At 39.0% G+C, this 20,811-nt stretch overlaps 1 protein-coding gene across 1 annotated transcript in view; it reads right to left on the reverse strand.

Annotated features, from left to right (window-relative positions):
- The window catches only part of ARHGEF18 (Rho/Rac guanine nucleotide exchange factor 18), a 47,103-nt gene that overhangs the window by 9,085 nt on the left and 17,207 nt on the right, over window positions 1–20,811 (reverse strand). The window contains exons 12-21 of the mRNA XM_067313071.1: window positions 12,898–12,963; window positions 11,155–11,220; window positions 7,498–7,642; window positions 6,554–6,666; window positions 6,255–6,395; window positions 4,781–5,031; window positions 3,889–4,014; window positions 2,448–2,565; window positions 1,767–2,015; window positions 855–931 (exon numbers count right to left, since the gene is read on the reverse strand). Of these exons, the coding sequence (XP_067169172.1) occupies window positions 855–931; window positions 1,767–2,015; window positions 2,448–2,565; window positions 3,889–4,014; window positions 4,781–5,031; window positions 6,255–6,395; window positions 6,554–6,666; window positions 7,498–7,642; window positions 11,155–11,220; window positions 12,898–12,963 (1,352 nt within the window). The remainder of the gene's footprint in view (window positions 1–854; window positions 932–1,766; window positions 2,016–2,447; window positions 2,566–3,888; window positions 4,015–4,780; window positions 5,032–6,254; window positions 6,396–6,553; window positions 6,667–7,497; window positions 7,643–11,154; window positions 11,221–12,897; window positions 12,964–20,811) is intronic.

The following is a 20,811-nucleotide window of genomic DNA, read 5'->3' on the forward strand; positions in this document are numbered from 1 at the left end:
AAGTATCCCCATTCTGTGCATTAGAACATGGTCAATTTGAAAAGCCATTGCTTTTATAACCCTGAAGTCACCCAAATAGCTTTTGCCATTAGAATTCAGCTCTAATGTTAATGTCTTGAAAAAAATATATATCCAAAAAAACCAATTACATAAAATAAATAGTTTCTTTGTTCCTGGTTCCATTACAGTCAGAACTGAACCAGATCAGTACAAAATGTACACAATTAACTGCTCTGAGGATACCCGTGGAAATGCCCTAGAAAAACAGGCAAATCTACTGAATGTACCAAAGTGCTGCAGTAATTACTTTTGCATTTAATGCTGGTTACATTTGCTTCAGGAAAATTCTCAGCCTCCAGTAAGTCATAGGTTACTATGGTCATGGGCTTACCATTTCCCTCGCTGAAGTGGAAGATTCCTTCCCTTCATATTAACATACAGAAGGAGGCCTTATTTGCAAGTGCCTTTCAAACTAGAGTTCTAGCATGTTTAACATATATGACTTGTATAAATAGCAGCATAACAGAGCTTAGTGAAAGGGAAAGTCGCATCATAAGAAAAAAAGGAAGTAGTGAACCCCAGGACATGCTCAAGGCATCAGAAAACCACAGGAGATGCCACAGCTAGAGCAGACTGATGCAAAGGAATGTTGTTTTGTACCAAGAGACAGCAGGAGCACCAGGACTGCTTCAGGAGAAGTGACTCTGTAATAGCTAACTTGTTTAACAACTTCATTTTCCTTCTGAAGCTGCCATAACAAGTATCTAACATTTCTATCTGTATTTCTTCTGTAGTTACTGTCACTTTCATAAATATGGTGAGTGAATGTATTAACTAAGGAGAACAATACCTACCACTGATGCAAATACATATTTTTGGTCCTTTTCTTGTAACAGCAAAAGTACATCAGTTAACAAGACTGCCAGAATATCTATGGTAGAAACAGAAAGACAAAAAATAAATTATTTTAAATCAAAAAGACTGATGCAGACTCAAAATCACTTGACTTAAATTTCCCGTGGGACAGGAACACAGGAGACAGGGACACGTCAATGTTTGCAATATTGGGTCTCCTACCACATTCCACTTGGGATCCCCACAAATAGCCTGTACATGTGCAGAACCAGCAGAATACAAACAGCCCATTTAAAACTTGAAAACACCTGCTTAGGCACGCTACACATGGACTCAAACACTCATGAGGGAACGCTGTCTGCCTCAACAGCAGATTCTTCTGGAACTGCAGATGTTCCAGGTACCAGTACCAGGGATTCTTAGCTGCATTATATGAGCCAGTGAAGCTTCTCCTTGAACGTTTGAGCCATGAAGCTGTTAAAACATTCACTGGTGGATGCTGCTTTAATTTTCTGGCAAAACAGGCATTATGTAGAACGAAGGTGTCATGGGGTTGACATGACACAGCTTTTCAAAGTGTGAACCAGAGCTCGCACAAGATAATGTCTTTCCACAGGAGACTAAGTCAGTATGACTCAAAGCTTTGTCATCTATCTAAAGACCTTCCACTTGAATTGGGAAGCAGATCAGACAGATAATAAGCAAACAGCATAAGGGACTTATCATGCACCATTACAGAGATGCTTATTGGACAAGCCAAGAATAGAACAAGTGCTATTTCCTCCAACATCCTATTAATCAAGCAGGTTATTGTCATCCTACTTTATACTCAATCAATCGGTAATAAACAGTTACTAAACAAAGAGAAATCTTGTTTCCTAGTTGCACTTTTCCCCTTCCTAGTCCTTTACCTTTGAGTCGCCCTGATGCAGCTTTCCAGTACAGCATCCCATCCAGCAGAAGCCGCCTCCGCCCCATGTCATCCTTCCGGAAGAAAAGCCCATTCTTGCATTTCCCAGATGATTTTAGCTCCATTCTATGCATAATCTCTTTAAGGCGCTGCCCCTTCTCACACTCATTTACCATGGCATCCACATGAGTGATCGTGTCCTTAATTAAACTGAGAGCCTGTGTCAGCTCTTCATAATCTTTAGTTCCAGCTACAAAGAGGGAAGAGTAGCAATTAGTCAGATTTTGAACTCTGGAATGCAAAACGAGCCCTCCAAACATATTTTAACATGAAACGTTTCATACTCAATATCTAACAATAATTTCCAAGTGCATAAGAATAAATAAATAATTTTTAAAATGACTCCTAGAGCACTAAATCCCCAATGAACTGACAGGCTTAATTATTATGATTTCACAGTGGTAGACTTGAAACTGAACACTCCTGCTCTTGACCCTCTGATGAGGTGTAACTGATCTGGATCTGCATCTAGAACCACATCTTCAGCTAATAAAGAAGTGAGGAAGCAGGTATAAGGCAGTACCAGCCTGTTCTCCTTGTCTGAGGGAAGATCATGCAAAACACGGGAGAAAAAGGATCAGCAGACAACTATCAGGCATCTAGGAAAGATTAAACAAACTACCTTCGGTATTCTGAATAATACGTTCCACCAACACTGGATATTTGGTGATGCGCTGTGTAACTAGAAGGATACACTCCTGAACACCAAGTCTCCTCACAATGGAACAGTTGCCTATTTTCTAGAAAACAAAAGACAGACCATTCACGTGCTCTGTATATATTGCTCTTCTAACTCCCTCCCCCCTCCATTCACACATTTTCTGTCTCAAAACATTTTTGTACAACTAGGCATAGCACCACAAAATTAGCTGCATTCTTTTACTACAGCAAAACTCATGATAGCAACCAAAAAAGGTAATTTATTACTTTTTGCTTCTATTACTAGAAAAATATTTTAAGTATTATTTTCAACTACTGTTAATTAAATCTGGAGCCAAGCACAGAAAGTTCCAAATTTGAACAGCTGGACTGCCTATCTGCTAACTATCTATATTTTTTATATCTTTAATAGGATCAATTCTTAAATACGTAGAAAGTACTATATTTTTAAAATCAGACCCAACCACCTAGTAGTCAAATTATGTCAATAATGAATAAAATACGTATTTATTTTATCACTTTATGTTCACCACTATGTTGATCTACAGAAATAAATTTATGTTTAGAAAGAGAAGACTGTAAACATCAGAATCTCAATAGTTGGCCTGACTCCAGATACGACACAATCCTGGCAGCAGAATACAATACCAAGCTCTTTTTTTTGTCAAGGGCCGAGGCTATATATTTTAAAACTCACTCTGTTCACTTATTTGGTTCCTTGAAAGGAGAGTTTTTTCACTTTTGAAGACACCTAGTTAAGAAGAGCTATAACTACAGAGCCATGTTGGAAAGTTCACACAGTATCGCTTACTAATGACTGGAAAATGAGAATACTTTGGACTGTGCAATGCCATCTAAGATTCAGGTTACATGCTTCCCGTTTGGCTGTGTTTCCCCAGCCCTTCCTATTAATTGCACATTACAGTGCAGAGCAGATAACAGAATGCCGTAGAGCCAATCTCCTGGCTTTGGAAAGATGACTAGAGCAGAACAGGAAAGATGACAGGGCAGAACTAGAGCAATAATACCTACCTTTTCTACAGCGTTTTATCAACAGCATTAATCACCGATTTGATTTATCAAACCAATTCATAAAGGCAGTCACCTATCAAGGCAGTCAGTGACAGAGGCATGAATAAAACAAATATCCTAGTCCCAGTCATACACACTCTCAAAAGAAAATACCTGCCTGCCTCAAATTTAACACCTGCTAACTGTGGTTTTGTGTCCAAACAGCTCAAGAGACCAAAAATATAGAAAGCTAACAGACCATCAAATAACAAGATCACGCTTCTTTAATTCTGTTCATTCAAATTTAAGATATCTTCAAGAACAAAATAAAACCCAAAGTAGTCAAGTGTATGTTGCTCAGTCAGAATGGAAGGTTTCTAATTGTTGTTTACCTTTATTAAGTTTTGGAACTTCTTATTGCTCTGGAGAAGGTCTTTATAGTGACCGACAGCTTCATTGTGACCACAACAGAACACACCGTATTTTTCTTTCATTCTCTCCCCATTTTCGCCTGAAAACTAATTGGAAATAAAAGGATGGAAAACATGAATCATTAACAATATACCTATACACTACAAGACCTGGATTTAACCAGGTTTTATGGTAACTGACTTCTGAGACAATGTTTCTTTGATATTTCAATTTCCTCTTTATTGGAAATGAGAGATTTATGCAGTGTGACATCAGAGAGCTTGGAATAACATAACACAACCAATATTAATTGACTGCTGTCATAATGAGAATTTTTAAAAGGACTTCTGGGCCTCTGCACTTCCAAAGACTGAGAGCTGTAAAAGGTGAAGGGTAAAAAATGGTCATGATATATGAAAGAAATTGTTTTGCATCCACTCCAGACCAAAAAGGGCATTAAAATTAGAAGAAGCAGTGATCAGTTGAAAGGATCTTTACTACATTTTTAAAGGGCCAAAATCAAAATGGTCAGCATTAAATGCAGGAGAGCTGTGATCAGGAAGGACACCAACAATATGTTACTTGACTTCTGGAACAGATGAAAAATAAAACTGAATCATTTGCAGTAGCATACCACAACACAGACATGTACATGGACCCAAAGGAAAACCATTTAATGAACATTCCACATTATTTGTGACCAGATGTATTCCTGGGAGCCAGAATCACACACTGTACTAGGAAGATAATCTTAAACCCAGTGTTAAGTGAAGGCCCTATTATATTCGAGCTTTACAGGACAAAAAGCTAAATGTAAGATTAAAGTTAGGAATTTAATAGTGTCAGCTGATGTTGGTAGAACTTAATTCACACCTGCTTTACCAAGATGTCCCCAATGTTCTGGATAATATAATTTCGGTCACTGCCTTCTTCCAAGGACTCCCTTCGTCGCTCCTTTAATTGCAGCAGGAATTGCCCATGCATCTCCAGCAACTCATCCACACAAGGGAAAAGTTTGTTGATGACTGCATTTGGGAACTGCAGTTCCTCTCTCATGGCTTTGGAGTACACCTTCAGCATAATTTTCAGTGTTCTGACATGGTGCATTTCAGTCTGCATTAGTTCTGGGCAAGAAGAAAAAAAAAAACAAAAAACATGAGTCATTTATACGCTGCGCAATGACTAGTAAAGATATCACAGAGCAGACTCTGAAAGGCAACATCTTTTGCAAGCAACCAGCAAACCCATCACCAGAATAACAATAGCTAGACTGACTATCCTGGATCTATAAAACATGCCTACTATTTACCTCTTACTAGTATAAACCACTAACAGAACTATACTGATACATATTTGAGGCCATAAAACCTTCCCCAATTTTAAGTGATGCAATACACATTTCTAGTTTCTGAATTTAAGTACTTCCAAATATGCTTTGCAGTAAAAATAACAAAAAATCTTCCTTTTAAAAGAAAGCAAGTAACTCCTGAGAAATTCTGGTCTAATGCAGACCATCCGTCCAGATGAAACATCTAATTAGTGTAATCTACACCTATTATATAAGACAGAAACATGCAACACTACTTGTAACTGCTAAGAAGAAGAGAATAAGCTGTTTTCAGTATCAGAGGGGCATGACAAGATAGACAAGAGGTAGCAGTCTTACACTGCAGCAAGAGAGATTCATAGCAAACATCAGGAATAACTATTTCCTTGTCATCACAAGGATTAACACTGGAACAAATTGCATAGAGCACCTTTGAAATCTCCATTTTCAAAGATTTTTAAGAACAAGTTAAACAAAACTGTGACTTCCAGGTGCAGCTGATTGTGCATTAGCCCAACAGTGAGGACTAGATGACATCTTAAGTTTCCTTCTAGCTCTGTTTTGTATTGTTCTAGATCTCAATAGAAGCAAACTATTCCAGGGCTGCCCATATAGCTTTGTTAAGGTATCATATCATCATTGAGAAAAGAATACAAATGTCACTGATGTAAAGTTCTTAAATTTGTCCTGCTAATCTCCCATCTAAGTAGTGACCGAGATTGACCCTACTTATTGAAAGACATCTCCCAGGCGCAGTCGAGCTAGGGATATTCCCTAACTGTACAGATGGACTTTGTTGCTTACACAGGCATATGGGAAACTTGGGTTGCTCAGAAGTATTAGTAGGAGAACTTATGCACACTAAGACAGGGAACAGACATGAAAATCTTCACTAAATTTTAGTTTCCAAGCACAAGTCAAAATAGGAAGCCAATTAAAACAATGATTTCTACTTCATTTCAAAATGGTAGCACTATGAAATAAAAAAAATATATTCATAAAAATAACAAATATTCTTACCATAAATGACATCTTGCCTTTTTATAACTTCTTTCTTTTGCCTTTTTGCATAAGGCTGTTCCACTGCAACACTCCAAGACTCTGCCTCAAACTCAAGAGCATCTGTTTCTATTTCATTTCGGAGGGACACAGAATATGCATCTGGATCAAAAGCACATTTAATTTCACTGATCAGCAAATTGTGTCTAGTCATATCCCTCATTATCATCATTAACAACAACAGTAAAAAAATCTGTGTTGTTTTGTTAAGACTGCGTTAGAAATTGTATAAAATCCTGTAAAGCACGGAAATTCCATACCTTCCAGAAAAATGGAGTCCGATGTTGAAGGTGCAAGTGAGGCAACATCATCTAATGTCTGCTTAAATTTTATAAATCCAGAATCCCCTTCATCCATGTCTCCTGAAATTAGTCTGAACGGCCAAAGAAATTAGACAATGAGGGACCAGAACAGAACATTAACATATTTTTTTTCAAGTTGCTTGACTAAAAAAACCCCCAAAACTTCTAACTCCTGTAACAAGCATCTTTCCTTAATTATAGTGCAATTAAGTTAAAATAGATATATAAAAGCTATCTTTGCACTCCAACTTTAAATAGTCAAATCAATTGAGTAACTTAACAATAATCATTGAAATGTTACAGTTTTAATTAGAAGAGTACAAGCATGCAACTTCTGGTATGACATTTTAAAAGACATCACCTGGTGACAAGCCATATCCAGTTCAGAGTACAAAGAGCACTTTCACTGAGAATTGAGCATAATTGTGACATATTAAAAGGACATAACTATATAAACAGTATATAGTTTTGAGTTTGTCTACTATTTTAATCAAGGTATACTGCAATTTAAAACATTGCTGCCTCCTACACTAGTCAGAACTAGTAGTATCTAGAATAACTGATCTCAGAAAATATTGCTGAATTTCAACAAATCTGAAGTCTAATATACCCATGGAAAAAAAAAAAAAAATCTAGACAGAGCTACTAAAATAGTCCCCTATTTTATATAATATTTTGTGGCATAGTGCAGGGGGACTAAAGAGAAGGTGTTGATTTAAACCAACAAATAGCTTACTGTTTAGGGGATATTTTAAATTAATTTCAGCATTAGAAGCTGACCGAATCTCTTTTGAGCTTGAAAATAAATGTGAGCTCTTGTTTTAGTACTGTAATTGGTTTTACTTTTACAAAGGGGGGATGCAGTAGAAGCTAGTGAATTAGAAGAGAAGCAGTTTACTTACCCAAATTTATTAACAGCTCCAGCAGTATTCAGTGAAGATTGAGAATTTCCTCTTTGGGCGATAGTCATACCGAGATTCCGCGATAATACTGGGGTGCCATCCGGTCCCAGGAGAAGACCTCGGGGCTGCTCCTTCAAAGAAGCAGCTAGAGAGGCAAAAATTGAATTGGTACTCAGAAAATGAGGCGTACACTGCAGATCGCCTGCTCTCAAACCTCTCTCTGAATGTGGACGGAGAACAGACAGGATCTTGGATGTCAAGAGCTCATTGTCCAAAAAGACATTCTCATTCCATTTTCTTGAAAAGGAACCACAAAAAGACAGCTCAGGATGAGCTGGAATTGTATTGCTTCTGCCGCTGCTTTTTGAATTTGTATTCCCCATGCTCACTACTGGCTGCCCTAAGACTTGGCACAGTAAAGTGGCCCCAGAGATGCACTGTTTTTATACTACCTGTGATCCTTCTAGAAATGTAAAGCTGCCACTTAACTTACTGTATTGGCTAAATCAGCAGGTCTGAAGTGCAGGAAATTGGTCCCTACTGTGCCCATTTAGTGTGGAAATTGCAAAGTATCTTCTCCTTTAGTAAAACACCAGAATCTACACACAATTATTCACACCCTGCCGTATAAGGGCACAGAACATTTCATGGCAAACAAGAAAAATCTGAGATCACATAAAAACCACAAGTTCTTTGCAATGCTTATTGCTGCATAGTGATTTATATCTGCATGCACACACACTGAATGTAATAGATACCAGAGCTAAATTTAATTTTAATACTGCAGCTTTTTAATGCTTTTTAAATCTAGACAGACTGTGAACTGGAAAGATATTTAAAACTTTAATCACTATTATACAATACATGGAAGCCTGTAACAGACTTATAAAAAATGGATATAATTATTTAGCACTAATGTCTAATAATGAATGATAAGGAACAGGAGACAAAATACATCCTTTTAAAAAAGGAACTTCAGAGAAGTCAAAGATGAAGAATCAGCCAGACAATCTTCAAAACTTTGCGTCACTGATGAGGCCTGCAGCTGCCCTTTCTTCAAAGTGCTTTTAAGGACATGGGAGTGGAAGAGACCTCATGGATCCTTGAGCCCAGGTCTCTACTATTGCAGGCAAGCTTTATCTTACACACAGACTGAATTTCTCTCCCACTACTGTGTCTGGGAGGCTGCTTCAGGACCATGCTGTTGTAGCAGTTCAAGAGTGTCTTCAATTTCCAGCCTAGGTTTATTGATGGCCAATTTATAGCTTGTTTTTTTTTTGACAACACTGCTGCTTATCCAGTCCAAATAGTTCCTTTTTCTTAGTATGTACTCCTCAGCGTACTTTCGTCAACAGTCATCTCTCCCTCTGCTTCTGTTTTGCTCAACAAAACACGGCTAAACCAAGGTATTCAAGTTTCTTCTCATAAGACAGGTTTTTCCAGATTTCCTAATATCCTGTATTCTACACCTGCTTGTCTTTCAGTTCTCTTCCTTAAAACACTTGACTAGAATTGTATGCAGGGCTGCAGATGAGATTTCACCAATGACTTTTAGTACAAACAATATCAGTAGATCTTTTACCCACTGGAAATACCTCTCCTGGTACCTCCCAGGATCAGGTTCAAAATTTCTCAGCTGCACTGCACAGCTAATTCTCAATCTACAACAAACTGGATAAACTGACATACATCTCTTCCTCCTCCATCATCTCCAAGTGATGAGCTCCAAGCTGATCGTCCCAAAAAAAGGAGACTAAGTGGATATTAACAAGACCTGCAAAGGAGGATTTTTTTGAAGAGAGACTTAAAAATAAATGCCAACCCGTTTCCATATGGGAAGTATTGAAATCATCAGCCATCATGTTCTCCTACTGTGCTTCACCCACCAAGAATATAAAGTTTTGTTTCACAGTGTTAGGGGTTGTTTCACAACCCTGCTAGGTCAAATCTAAAAACCTCCAGAGGCAAAATATGAAGGGGGCACAGCTTGCACCTTTCTTAAAATGTATTTTTCTTTTACGTTGATACCACACCTTTGGCTTTTTCTGCTTGGCATTGATGTCTGCAGTGTTATACTGTGCGTAAAGACATACAATGCCCGTGCTATTAGCTGTTCCTTTAACTTCCTACTTCTGCTTTTGACTATGGAAAATAAGTACTGCCTGCCCAGCAGAGCCTGCACCAACAAAAAGCCATTTTCTGAGTTCAATTAGCACTGTCTGCACACTGCTGAGAGCCCGTATCGATTGTTGTTAACCTATCACATCAGACCAGACTGTATACCACAGAGCAGTTTCAACGACAAGCCCTATGGCCAACTTTTCCTATTTTCATTATTCCTTATTGTTTCCTATTTTAGTCTCTGCACTTTCCCCTAAGTGGACAAAAACATTCTTAGCAGCACAAACGACCACTTATCTTATTATAACAATTCTTCCCTTTGTGCTATCTCTCAGTAAGGATCGTTTCCTAAAGAAGTAGAAGCTTGAAATGCAAGTCAGAGGATACCTAACAAAGATGTATGCAATACCCAGACATTCTCATCAGTTGTGTTTCTGATAGCCAGCAAAGCAACCAAATAGACCAACTGTAAGGAAAAATAATTCTGTTCTAGCTATTGTCAAACATCTTAGAGCCTGAGAAATCTGTTCTGTTAATGCAGACCTCATAACTTCTACCAACTAAAATGCCATTTAAGTCTTAGACCTGTGACTCTGATGCCTGTTGTGTTTGCAAGTATATAATCATCACTTCAGTAAGCTTAGTCCCAAATAATGGGGATCAAAAGCAGGATGGACAGTGTCTCTATATTGCTTTATGTAATTACTAAAGCAATTTCTTTTATATGTAACAAAACAGTTTTTAAAATTTAACTGACAATGTAATCAGTCTCAAATCTAACAGTTATATCATGGAAAAAAAAGTCATTCTTCGATGTACAACTGAAAAGTACCATCTGCCCCTTTTACAAGTACTGTTTTCAAATTCTGGAATTTGAACAAAAAGAAAGGTCACAATCGCACAGTTTGAGAAGAATTCTCTTAGATGGTAAACATGCCAAAGAATTCAGCAAAACCAGGTAAAAGGAAAAAAAAGAAAAGAAAAAACCAGCTATTTGGTCTTTTCCAGTAGCAAAAAGCTATTTCAAAGCCCATGCTGCAGAATAGCTGTTCTTTCTTCTTATTTTTTTCCCCAGATCCCTTTTCCCACTTTCTTTCAACAAAGATTTATGTTCAGACCATTTATGCTAGCTTGTCTTAGAGATTTCTAGCAACCAGTAGCTGCAGGCAAGTTTTAAATAGACAATTATGAAAATCTGATGTAAAACAAAGTTCACAGTTCTAGTCTTTTCAGAGGCCAGAGAATAGACAATCAATGAGAAACTAGCTTATTGATCCCTTTTCACCATGATATTTTGAGGTTACACAGCAAGAAGGTATAAACGAAAATAAAAAGATAAAAAGATAAAAACACACAGGAGATTGCTAGGAGCCTCTAAGCCATTCCCAATAGAAAAAAAAATGAAGCCATCTTATTAAAAGAGACCTTTTCTATACTTCAATAACACACTGTGTATAGCCTTTAAAACATATTAAAGAAAAAAAATACAATTGAACAGATAAGCCTTGAGCACAGAAATCATTCTTTAGTACAAACCTGGGGAAATGCACTGGGACGAACTTTGTGGAGATCCAGAAGGTCTGTGCTGCAAATCTTTCTGTTACAGGAAAAAATACAATATTCTTACACATACAGACCAAATTTTCAGTCCAAAATGAATCATATTTTCCCTATCATATAACACTAACTGTAAGTGGAGCTTCATACTGAAAATATAAGAGATTTGACACAAGAGCAGTTTTGATTTTTTCACATTCCAGAACAATGGTATATTGACATTGACATTACATATAAATACTCCATCAAGTATCAGCCAGACTGAAGTTGAACCAAAAAGGAAAAGTTACAGCTGAATTAAAGTCATGATCATAGATAATCTAGTAAATGAAAGCAAACCCTTTAAGTTGGCAGTCTTCTTCATCTACACTTTGTTGCAGTTTAGCTTACAGCAATACTAATTAAACTTAACTAACCCAGACAATGCTTGGTTTCAACCAAAATTAATACTGTCCATTTAAAATTGCACCTTTATTCATCCACACAGCTTTCTTGTTCTTACAGCACTAGGATATTCCAAATTCATTGAGAAAGAATTTATCTAGAAGGTAGACAAATTAAATAAATAATAGTCTGCAACAAATGGCTTTTGGGGGGGGGGGTCTCACTTCACTCCGAGTCTCACTTCCGACTTCATTCCCCCTATCGTTTTGTGCTACCTCTCCTTTTTCTCTTCAGGAGTGGTTTGCAGGGGATGATTCAAGCATGAAAGTTTGGAGACAGTCAAGAGTGGAAATTAAATCCCTACTGCATTTAGCATAGGAGCAACTGAACATTTATGTTTGAAAGACAAATGCACAATGACTTTAAAAGTTTATAAGTATATATGTATGTCTATATACCTATATATGTATACAGATACCTATATAGATATACCTATATAGGTAGGTAGATAGATTTATAAAACCACACATCTGCCCTCAAAAAGGTTACATCCTAAATCACCAGAGGCTGAAAGTGTTTCCTCTAACTTCTAATTGCCCAGAAAGAGCTGTTCTGCTCTTTCTCCCTCTCATAGTACTCCCTAATCTGCTGTCAGTCTCTGAAATCAGCAGTCACAGGCTAACACAAACTAAAAAACCCTCAAGTCTAAATGGTTATACGGAGGAGGAAATGATTTTCACATACAATACCAGAATGAAAAATGACAGGTACACAGCTATCTGAAACCAACCTGTGACCTTACATGCAATCTTAGGCACCTCTGTGACAAAGATAAAAAGTGAACACCTTTGCAAGATTTAAAGTTTATCACAGTTCAAAAATGAAAGCACTTATTCTCCATTGCTCAGCTTATAAATAATATGCAGCTATTGTGATCAAATTCCTCTCTACTCATTCTCCTCTCAGCTTTGAGGTGACACTGTCTTTATAAATACAGTAGCACAAAATTCAGAGGTATCAAATTAAGACCATCCATTTTTTAAGCAAGAAATAATTCAATTATGTTCCAAAAACAAGTCATGGTGTTTGAGCATTCTAAGGGCAAGTCACAGTTCTGACAGACACAAACAATGGTAATTAGTTTTCAGTAAAGCAATAAAACGTTTCACTTTGTTTTCCCTACATAGATTCTCATAAATTAGTATAAAGGCACGTTAATAACTATTCGACTTGGAGATGTAGAACAAGATTCCATACTGATTTAAATTAAAACACTCGCACTAAATTCAGTTTATTGTCAAACACCATTATTTACAGAACAAGCTGTAAAACCTACCCTGGGTCTGATGCTGCTGCATTCAGCCAGTAAATTCTTGCAGTTCTTATGGACATTCACTGCACAATCTGAAATGCAAAACAAACAAACAAAAAACTTAAATTATTCTTGCCATTCCCTTTTAGGGAAAGAAAGAGTGAGCAATAAAAGATTTTGGAAGAGATGCAGAGTAATCTCAGGTGTTTCAGTGAGCATCCCTGTCGTGCACATTCTATTCTTTATTTTACATCAAATACTCAAACTTTTAAAACAAGATTCAGAATCACAGATAATAAAATTCACAAACACAAAGAGACACTACTGAATGCACTAATATTATTCTGCTTAGTTTCCACTTGACCAGAGCATCACTTCCTTCAGATCTGAAAATGTTATTTTCATGTCTCACATAATTCAGAATTAATACTATTCAAAAAGGAAGCATTTTGCTCCATATGTGTAGTTGCCATTTCTACATAGAGTATTAATAGGAGCCAAAGTAATTAAAGTGAAAAAGTTCAAAACACACTATAGAATCATCTAAGTACTACCATCTTTCTAGCTTCATAAAGGAATTGTTTCCAGAATATGGAAGTAGAACAGTCCTCTCTCACCCAAAAGGCATAACACCACTAATATCATGGTTAAATCCAATCTCGATTTTTCTCATAACAACTATTTCTTGAGGAAACAGGATGACAAAAACTGATACTATCAGACATTCTTCAGAGTCTCTCTGCCCCTCTGTAAAATCAGACACTTTCTTTATCCAAAAAACACAGAAGCAAGACACCAGGAACCCAACTAGTAAGGCAAACCAGGATATGTTTCTTCCCATAGATTACACGCATGCCTGTTAAAAGAGAAATTGAACATAACTAGAAAGATGGACACTGTATCTGCTGGAGAAAAGCTTGTTTGTGTTTATATCACAGAGGAAAAACTATTTAAGACCTGTTCATCCAGACGGAACTATCACCCACTCCTGGCACCAAGACTGCTGACCTGCTTTAAGGCTTCTGGCTAACAGAAATTCTCACTTAGAACTGTTTTTCATAATTACAGCAAATCTCTGAGAACTTGAGCAATATGTTTACTTGGCCTTATTTATAAATAAATTAATAAACAGATATAGAAACAAGCCCGAGGGAAAAACTGAAAGCATGGAACTGAAAGATGCTTACACATTATGCAACTTCCACAAGCATAGGAAACAGGATCAGAATACTGTACTTTAAGTGCCTGCCATATACAACTTTTTCACAACAATAATCACCCCCCATAACTTCTCTTTTTTTTGTGATATTTCTACCAATATCTTACCACATGCAACAAAATAAAAGGCACTATATAACTTCAGATGAACATGTCTCTAAAAATGCATGATAGTAAATGTATCAAAATTATTTACTTCCTGAAAGTATGTAAAGGACGACTAAGATATTAGCTACTTCAGCGCTGATAAAGCCTGCACAGATCACTGGGAAATACAGAGCTTGTTAAAAACAGGCCAAAACAACAATCAGTTGACAATGGCAACTCCTTCCTCCTGAGACAAAAAAGCAAACTGTAGGACTAAACCACCATACTAAAGGAAACAGAAAAAATTCTCATGACATCATGCTGTATTACATGGGCCACAGAGGCTGGATTTGAGCCTAGCTTACAGATGGGTTCCCTTCAGGGCAGAAGAGGCACCGCAACACAGGGAAGTGTGACACAGCCACTGCCTGCTCCACTGCACCTGCTCTGAGAATAACCGACATCCACAGCGATGACTACAGCATGTCGACTAAGCATAGTTTCTATTTAGAACAAGACTGGATTAAGAAATAATGCCCTTACGTTTAAACTAATTAGTTGTAAATTACAGTCAAGTATTTTCAAAAACCAAGGGTTACCAGTGTAGGACAGTCATCGCACATGAACTCTATTACTCGCTAAAGCTATGTTTTTGCAAAAGCAATTATTCTGGTTCTTGTGCACCCAGGAGCGCTGACGGCATGGACTCCCAGCTTCATTGGCATTCATCTGTATGAGCCTGAATACATTTTCAGTGTTAGAAGGCAATGTCTACATATACATATTTTATGTATATACATACGTATGTGTGTATATAGACACATATATACAGACACACACAGATATATACATATTTATAGTCACACATATATACATATTTATGATTTGATATACATTTTGGAGATATATCATACACAGTTTTAAAAAAGCTCTAGTTATATAACTAATTACAATAAAATTTTATTATAAATTTGAAGATACACCATACAGTTTAGAAACACTTTGGTGTATCTTCAAATTTCCTTTTGAAATCATTTCGTTATCTAGAATTGTGCAATACAGCACTCCATAATCATTTACTCAAAATATGACTGGACATTTGCATATCTTTAGTGATTAAGTTCAATAATTTTTTTTTCCTATTAATGATTAGTAAGACCACTCCTACTTCAAAGACTTGGGTACCTGGTTAAGTTAACTGTAAAAGGGATATCAACTTAAAAATGTATTTCATTTTTAAAACCATTCACTTGCTCTGTTACAGGTAACATCTTATATCACTCTCAGTAGATATTTTCCAGGTAATTACATGACATATCTAACAGTACCGTGTATTAGTTTTGTAGGCTGCTGAAACGTTCTTTACATGATAGGAGAGAACATACTAGAAAACACAAAAATGCTACAGGAAAGCATCAGAAAACTGCAGGTGAATCAAAGAATTCTCTGAAAGACTATTTGAAACCCAATAAATCTAATGATTTCTAAATGGCATTATTTTTACCCATGTAACAGAATTTTGAAAACTGACAGAAGCTGGCAGAAAAAAAATCAACAGAGCATTTTATAAACATACTTCATTTTATAAAATATAATCCAGCTGTTCCTATTCAACACACTTTTGAAGACAGTGCTGAGTCAAGTACACTCCAATTCAGGATAAGAATGATCATTTGAATACTAGTGAATTTGATTTCCTTTCTCTAAATCTAAGATCTCTTTGCAGTCTTTATTCTTTTAGACAGCCTCTCTGGAACAGGACACTAGAGAACAGCAGGGGTCAAGAAAACAACAAAGAGAAGAATGAGGAACAGAAGAAAGTGGAGAAATCAAAGAAACCTTAAATATCAATCTCAATGTTTTCAGAACAGAAACAAATCAGAAGAATCACTATAAAAGTATACAAATAATAGATATCTAACTTTAGAAAAGACAGATGGGAGGAATTTTCTTCCCTGTATCATAATAGAAAAGAAAAGGAAAGAAAAGACAAGAAAAAAGGAGACCAACAAAAGAAAAGGAACATTGATAAATTCAAAACTGATAAAGAAAATATTTCTGCATGTAACACTTCAGTAACTGGTGGCATTAGGTTTTATTTGGATCGATAATTTGGAAAGGTATAAAAATGAACCAGACACTTTCTTCTCATACTGGAGAGGCACAGAAAGTCCCAAGGAAGGATGGGGCTAAGAGCGCTCAGAAGAACTCCCACCCAGTCTCTTCCTTTCCTCTTCCCAGTCTTCTCCTCCTTCAACTTCTCTCCCCTCTACCAGCCACATGACTAACTGGAACTACAAGAATAGGAGTTTGGGAGGGAAAAGCAACTCCTCCAAAGGATTTTATTTCCACAAAGGCTATACAGAAGGGCTGTGGCCACGGCTAGCACTGAGAATACCAGCTAGGCAGCCTCAGAAAGGATCCTCAGCTATAAGCTAGTGGACAAGGATTTGGGTCACCTTGACTGGATGGGGACAGGACCACCACTGCTGGAGCTAAAGGTTTACAGCAATCAATACCACAAATAGCATGAGAAATGAAGTAAAACCAGCATGGTGGTTTCTGGGCTTAAATCAAGCCATTTGTGATTAGACTGAGCATTTTGGGAGCATCACATTATCTTCCTTCTGCTTACTATGGGGACGGTCACTGCATCTGAAGCATTTCATATTGGCTAGGGTCAGTGATGACCTTCAGTCCATTGACAAAGTGAAACTGAGGCCACATCCAGCAAAGAAATATTCAAGACTAAGGAGCTCATAAACAGCATAAAAGATTCTGTTGATGATTCCTGATAATAAAAGTAATTTCTGGTAGAATAATAAAAACTTCCCTAATTAATGAGATGTCTTCCCAAAGGCACACAAAAAAACAATTCACAAGTAGTCACTTAAGAGCATTTTATTGGACAACACATTACACTGCCCCAAAGCATAACACTGATTCACAGTATTCAAGAGGGCAATAAACCAAACTCAAAAAGAGCACGCGAATACATTTTCTCCCACAGCTGTAATACCTTACAGTGGATGAGACACTGGCAATGTCCTATAAATGTCTACCAGAATTGAATTCCAGGACAAATCTATGACTCACCAAATATTATGAGTATTATGACACTGACCTTTGGTATGAAACAGTACTGCCCAATAAAATAACTCTTAAATGGCCATTTGCAAACTAACACTTAGATATACTGTAATTAGTCTAAAATTTAACTATTAACTTTTTTCCCCTCAAACATATATATACATATTTTTTTTCAATGGCAGATTGAAAAATCTTTAAAACATAATTAACCTCAAATGAAGACAGCCTTTAGTACTGATTCTAATGATACAAGGAGTTTGAACACTCTTCACTACTTATTAAATCCAACCAGCAGAAATGAGCTGTGGGCAAAAGAGCTTTCTTGTAAAACTAACAATTTTTCTGATATTAAATAATTCTGGACACTGCAGAGATGAAAGAAAATCTCTTCCCTCTTTTCTCATTGTTACACCATAGAAGAAGGTCATTACTCTCTCTTGAATTGACAAAGAAAATGTTTAGTTCTGAAGAACTTGCATATGAAGAATTAATACAAGAATATAAAATCTGAATTTATACGTAAAGATACAGAACACAACCACTGAGAAACGTTTCAAACTACAGCATTCCAGAAAAAGCAGACTGACATTATGACTCCTCAGGGAAGAGGAGGAGTTTCACTTGAACTTGAAGAAGTTCCTGTATTCAGTAAAACCAGGCCATGTATCCTAATTAATTCAGAACAGATTTAATTTTTGTCCTAGTGGCTTCAGCGACTAGTGTTTATTTATTTGTTTTGCTAACATGCCTCATTGAGCAGAGGCAGAAACCAAAAACTGGAAGAGTGCAGAGTGACCAGACACTTCACATTCTGAAATAGAAACAGCCCACACCAGACAGTAACAATACTACATTATTAGGTTTCAGTTTCCCTGTTAAAATGCTCCTCTTGCTCTCCACAAACAACCTAGGAATTACTTTCTCAGTGGTTTTGTTGTTATTGTCAAAATAGCAAGGAGACGGATTAGAATGGTTCATGTCATTCCTAACAAACTGCAAGTGCTGATGGGTTGGGTGTTTTTTGTTTTTGTTTTTCTAAAGCACTACCCCCTTCATCCCCTGGAATGGACCAAATGAACAACTGATAATTCTTTTCAAAAAAAAAAAAAAAAAGTAAAGTAAAATTTGCGTATTGTCCTAAAAGAAAGATTAGTACCATTTAAATTCTCTCACACTGAACCCTTCCCCCATTTTAAAGAAACACCGCAGCAGGACTGAGGCGGCAAGTATGACAATCATAAATGGCATTTGAAATATTTCATAGGTAAACATTAGGTGGAACTACAACACAGTGTGTTTGAGAGCCATAGTTCACGCATTTATTTTTTACCATAATAACAAGAACCTTACAAGTATTTTCTAACTTTAAAAATTTTAAAAATATACCAAATAAAATAGGTCACTAAGAAAAAAAAATTTTTTTCAAAAGGGGTAGCACCAACAACTCAGAAGGAACTGGTTTATTTCTTAGTCTTCTGTAGAAGGCCCACATATGCTACAGTAATGAAACCACAGTGCAAAATCTTCAGACAGTATTTAACTTTGCTTATTTATTAGAACAGCAAACCCAAACACAGTACCAGAAACACTCAGAAAGCTATTTTATTTATGAATCAGTCCCAGCTTCTCCCCACCTCCCCCAAAATCTGTCACTGCTTCTAGCTCCCTTTGGGGATTTCCTTTCCAGCACATATAAGCATTTCAGGTAAGCCTACAATCTGATATTATCCCCCTCTCGCTTCTGTATTGGGGAATATGTCAGTATTGGGGGTATATTTCAAATGGGTCAGTCATCACAATTGTGGGTAAGAACCAGTAGGCAATTTCCACCAGATTTTTTCTAACATAGTCAAAGTCTTTTTATGTGCACCTTGGGCATTCTTCACTGCTGCAGCCCCAGTATGAGCAGCACAGGTAAACAAGAAGACAAGATGTACAATTTTTTGCCTCAAGAATAAGGATGCTGAGACTCAAGCTATGTGGTAAAAAGAACCAGATACACGTGATGCTAGATCAATTCCCTTCCGTAATTCACACCGTAATATTTCAGTTCCTTCTCTAGCTGCCAAGATAGGTCTCTACGCCTCTGAGATAAAGACTGGATCTTCATAAGCTACGCCTTGCTTTGTCTCCCTAATTAAGCCTTGAAATGCTAACGTTGGAATAGCTCTAAGCCCTGCAGAACTTATCACGAAAGGGAAGAGATAAACCCAGTGCTCTGGCCAAAATCTCGATTTTCTTCACGCTTTCGAAGGAGGCAGGTGTTGTGTAACTCGCCGGCGCGCAGCGCGGCGGGACGTTGCTAGGCGGCACCGGCCGGCTGACACGCTCCCTCCACAGCCGGCCGGTCCCCGCCGAAAACCCCGCGGGCAGCGGCGCTGCCCCCAGCCGCCTTCCCGCTCCCGGGGGCGGCCGGGCACCGGGCCGAGGCCTCTCGGGGCTCTGCCCTACGGGGGAGAGGGGGCCTAGCGCCGAGAGGGCTCCCGCTAAGGCCCTAAAGGCGGGGGGGGGGGGGGCCGGGGAGCCGCGGGACGAGGCTCGGGGCGCCGGCGGGCGCGCTGACACCCCGGTCTCTTACCGGACTCCCCGGGGAGCCGCCGGTTGCACTCTCGGTCCCGGGAGCCGCCGCCACAGCAACAGGAAACGCCCCCGTGTCCCGGAAGCAAAAAGCCGCGGAGGGCGCGCGCCGCGCCTGCGCCGCCGCGCGGAGGGCAGGGCGGGGGCAGGGGGCGGCGCCCCTCCCCCCCGCTCCCCCCTCAGCGAGCGCGCGACCCCCCCCCCCTCAGCCCGCGCTTCCCTCTCAGCGAGCGCGCGACCCCCCCCCCCCTCAGCCCGCGCTTTCTCCTCAGCGAGCGCGCAACTACCCCCTGCCCCCCCCCCCCCCCGGCCCACGCTTTCTCCTCATCCCGCTGCCGGGCCGGAGCCGGGAGAGGTGGCCGGAGCCAACAGCCTCTCTCCCCTGCCGAGAGGGACAGGCCGCCCCCAGCCCCGAGGCAGCAGAGCCAGCTCCGGCCGCTGCCCCTGCTGTGTAAACATGCCGCGCCACGGGGGCTTCCCAGGGGAACCTGCCTTCCCTCAGCGCCTGGCCGCGGCGGGAACAAAGACTAAACAAGGCCCCTGATGGATGGGATGTAGCATCCCGAGTGACAGCTTTAACACGGTCGTTCGTTCGTGTGTTTGTGCAGCGCCAAGGGTTTGCGCTAACTACCAGATTCATCATTAAAGCCCCAGGGTGATTTGCCATTCACTAGGGGCCGCGCTGAAGTGTTTACAGTCGCTTCTGCCAAGGCAAGGTTAGGGCGCCCTGCGAGTTGGCAGGGTGCGCGCTTCCCGGCCACCCCGGTGCTGCTAGTGCCCACAGCCCGCCTGGGCCTTTGCACGTGGCCCCCGTGCAGACAAACGGTGAAAGAAAAGGGGCTATGGCTTCACTTTCGGCACGTTCATGCACGGACTCGTACAACTGAATCGCTTACTGGAAACAAAACCTTTTCCCCACACCAGTAAGGCCTGCAATTTGCTCTGGTATTAGCACCTGGCTGCTATAG

The sequence above is a fragment of the Apteryx mantelli genome, chromosome 30, assembly GCF_036417845.1.
Source record: "Apteryx mantelli isolate bAptMan1 chromosome 30, bAptMan1.hap1, whole genome shotgun sequence".
In the NCBI taxonomy this organism is placed as follows: domain Eukaryota; kingdom Metazoa; phylum Chordata; class Aves; order Apterygiformes; family Apterygidae; genus Apteryx; species Apteryx mantelli.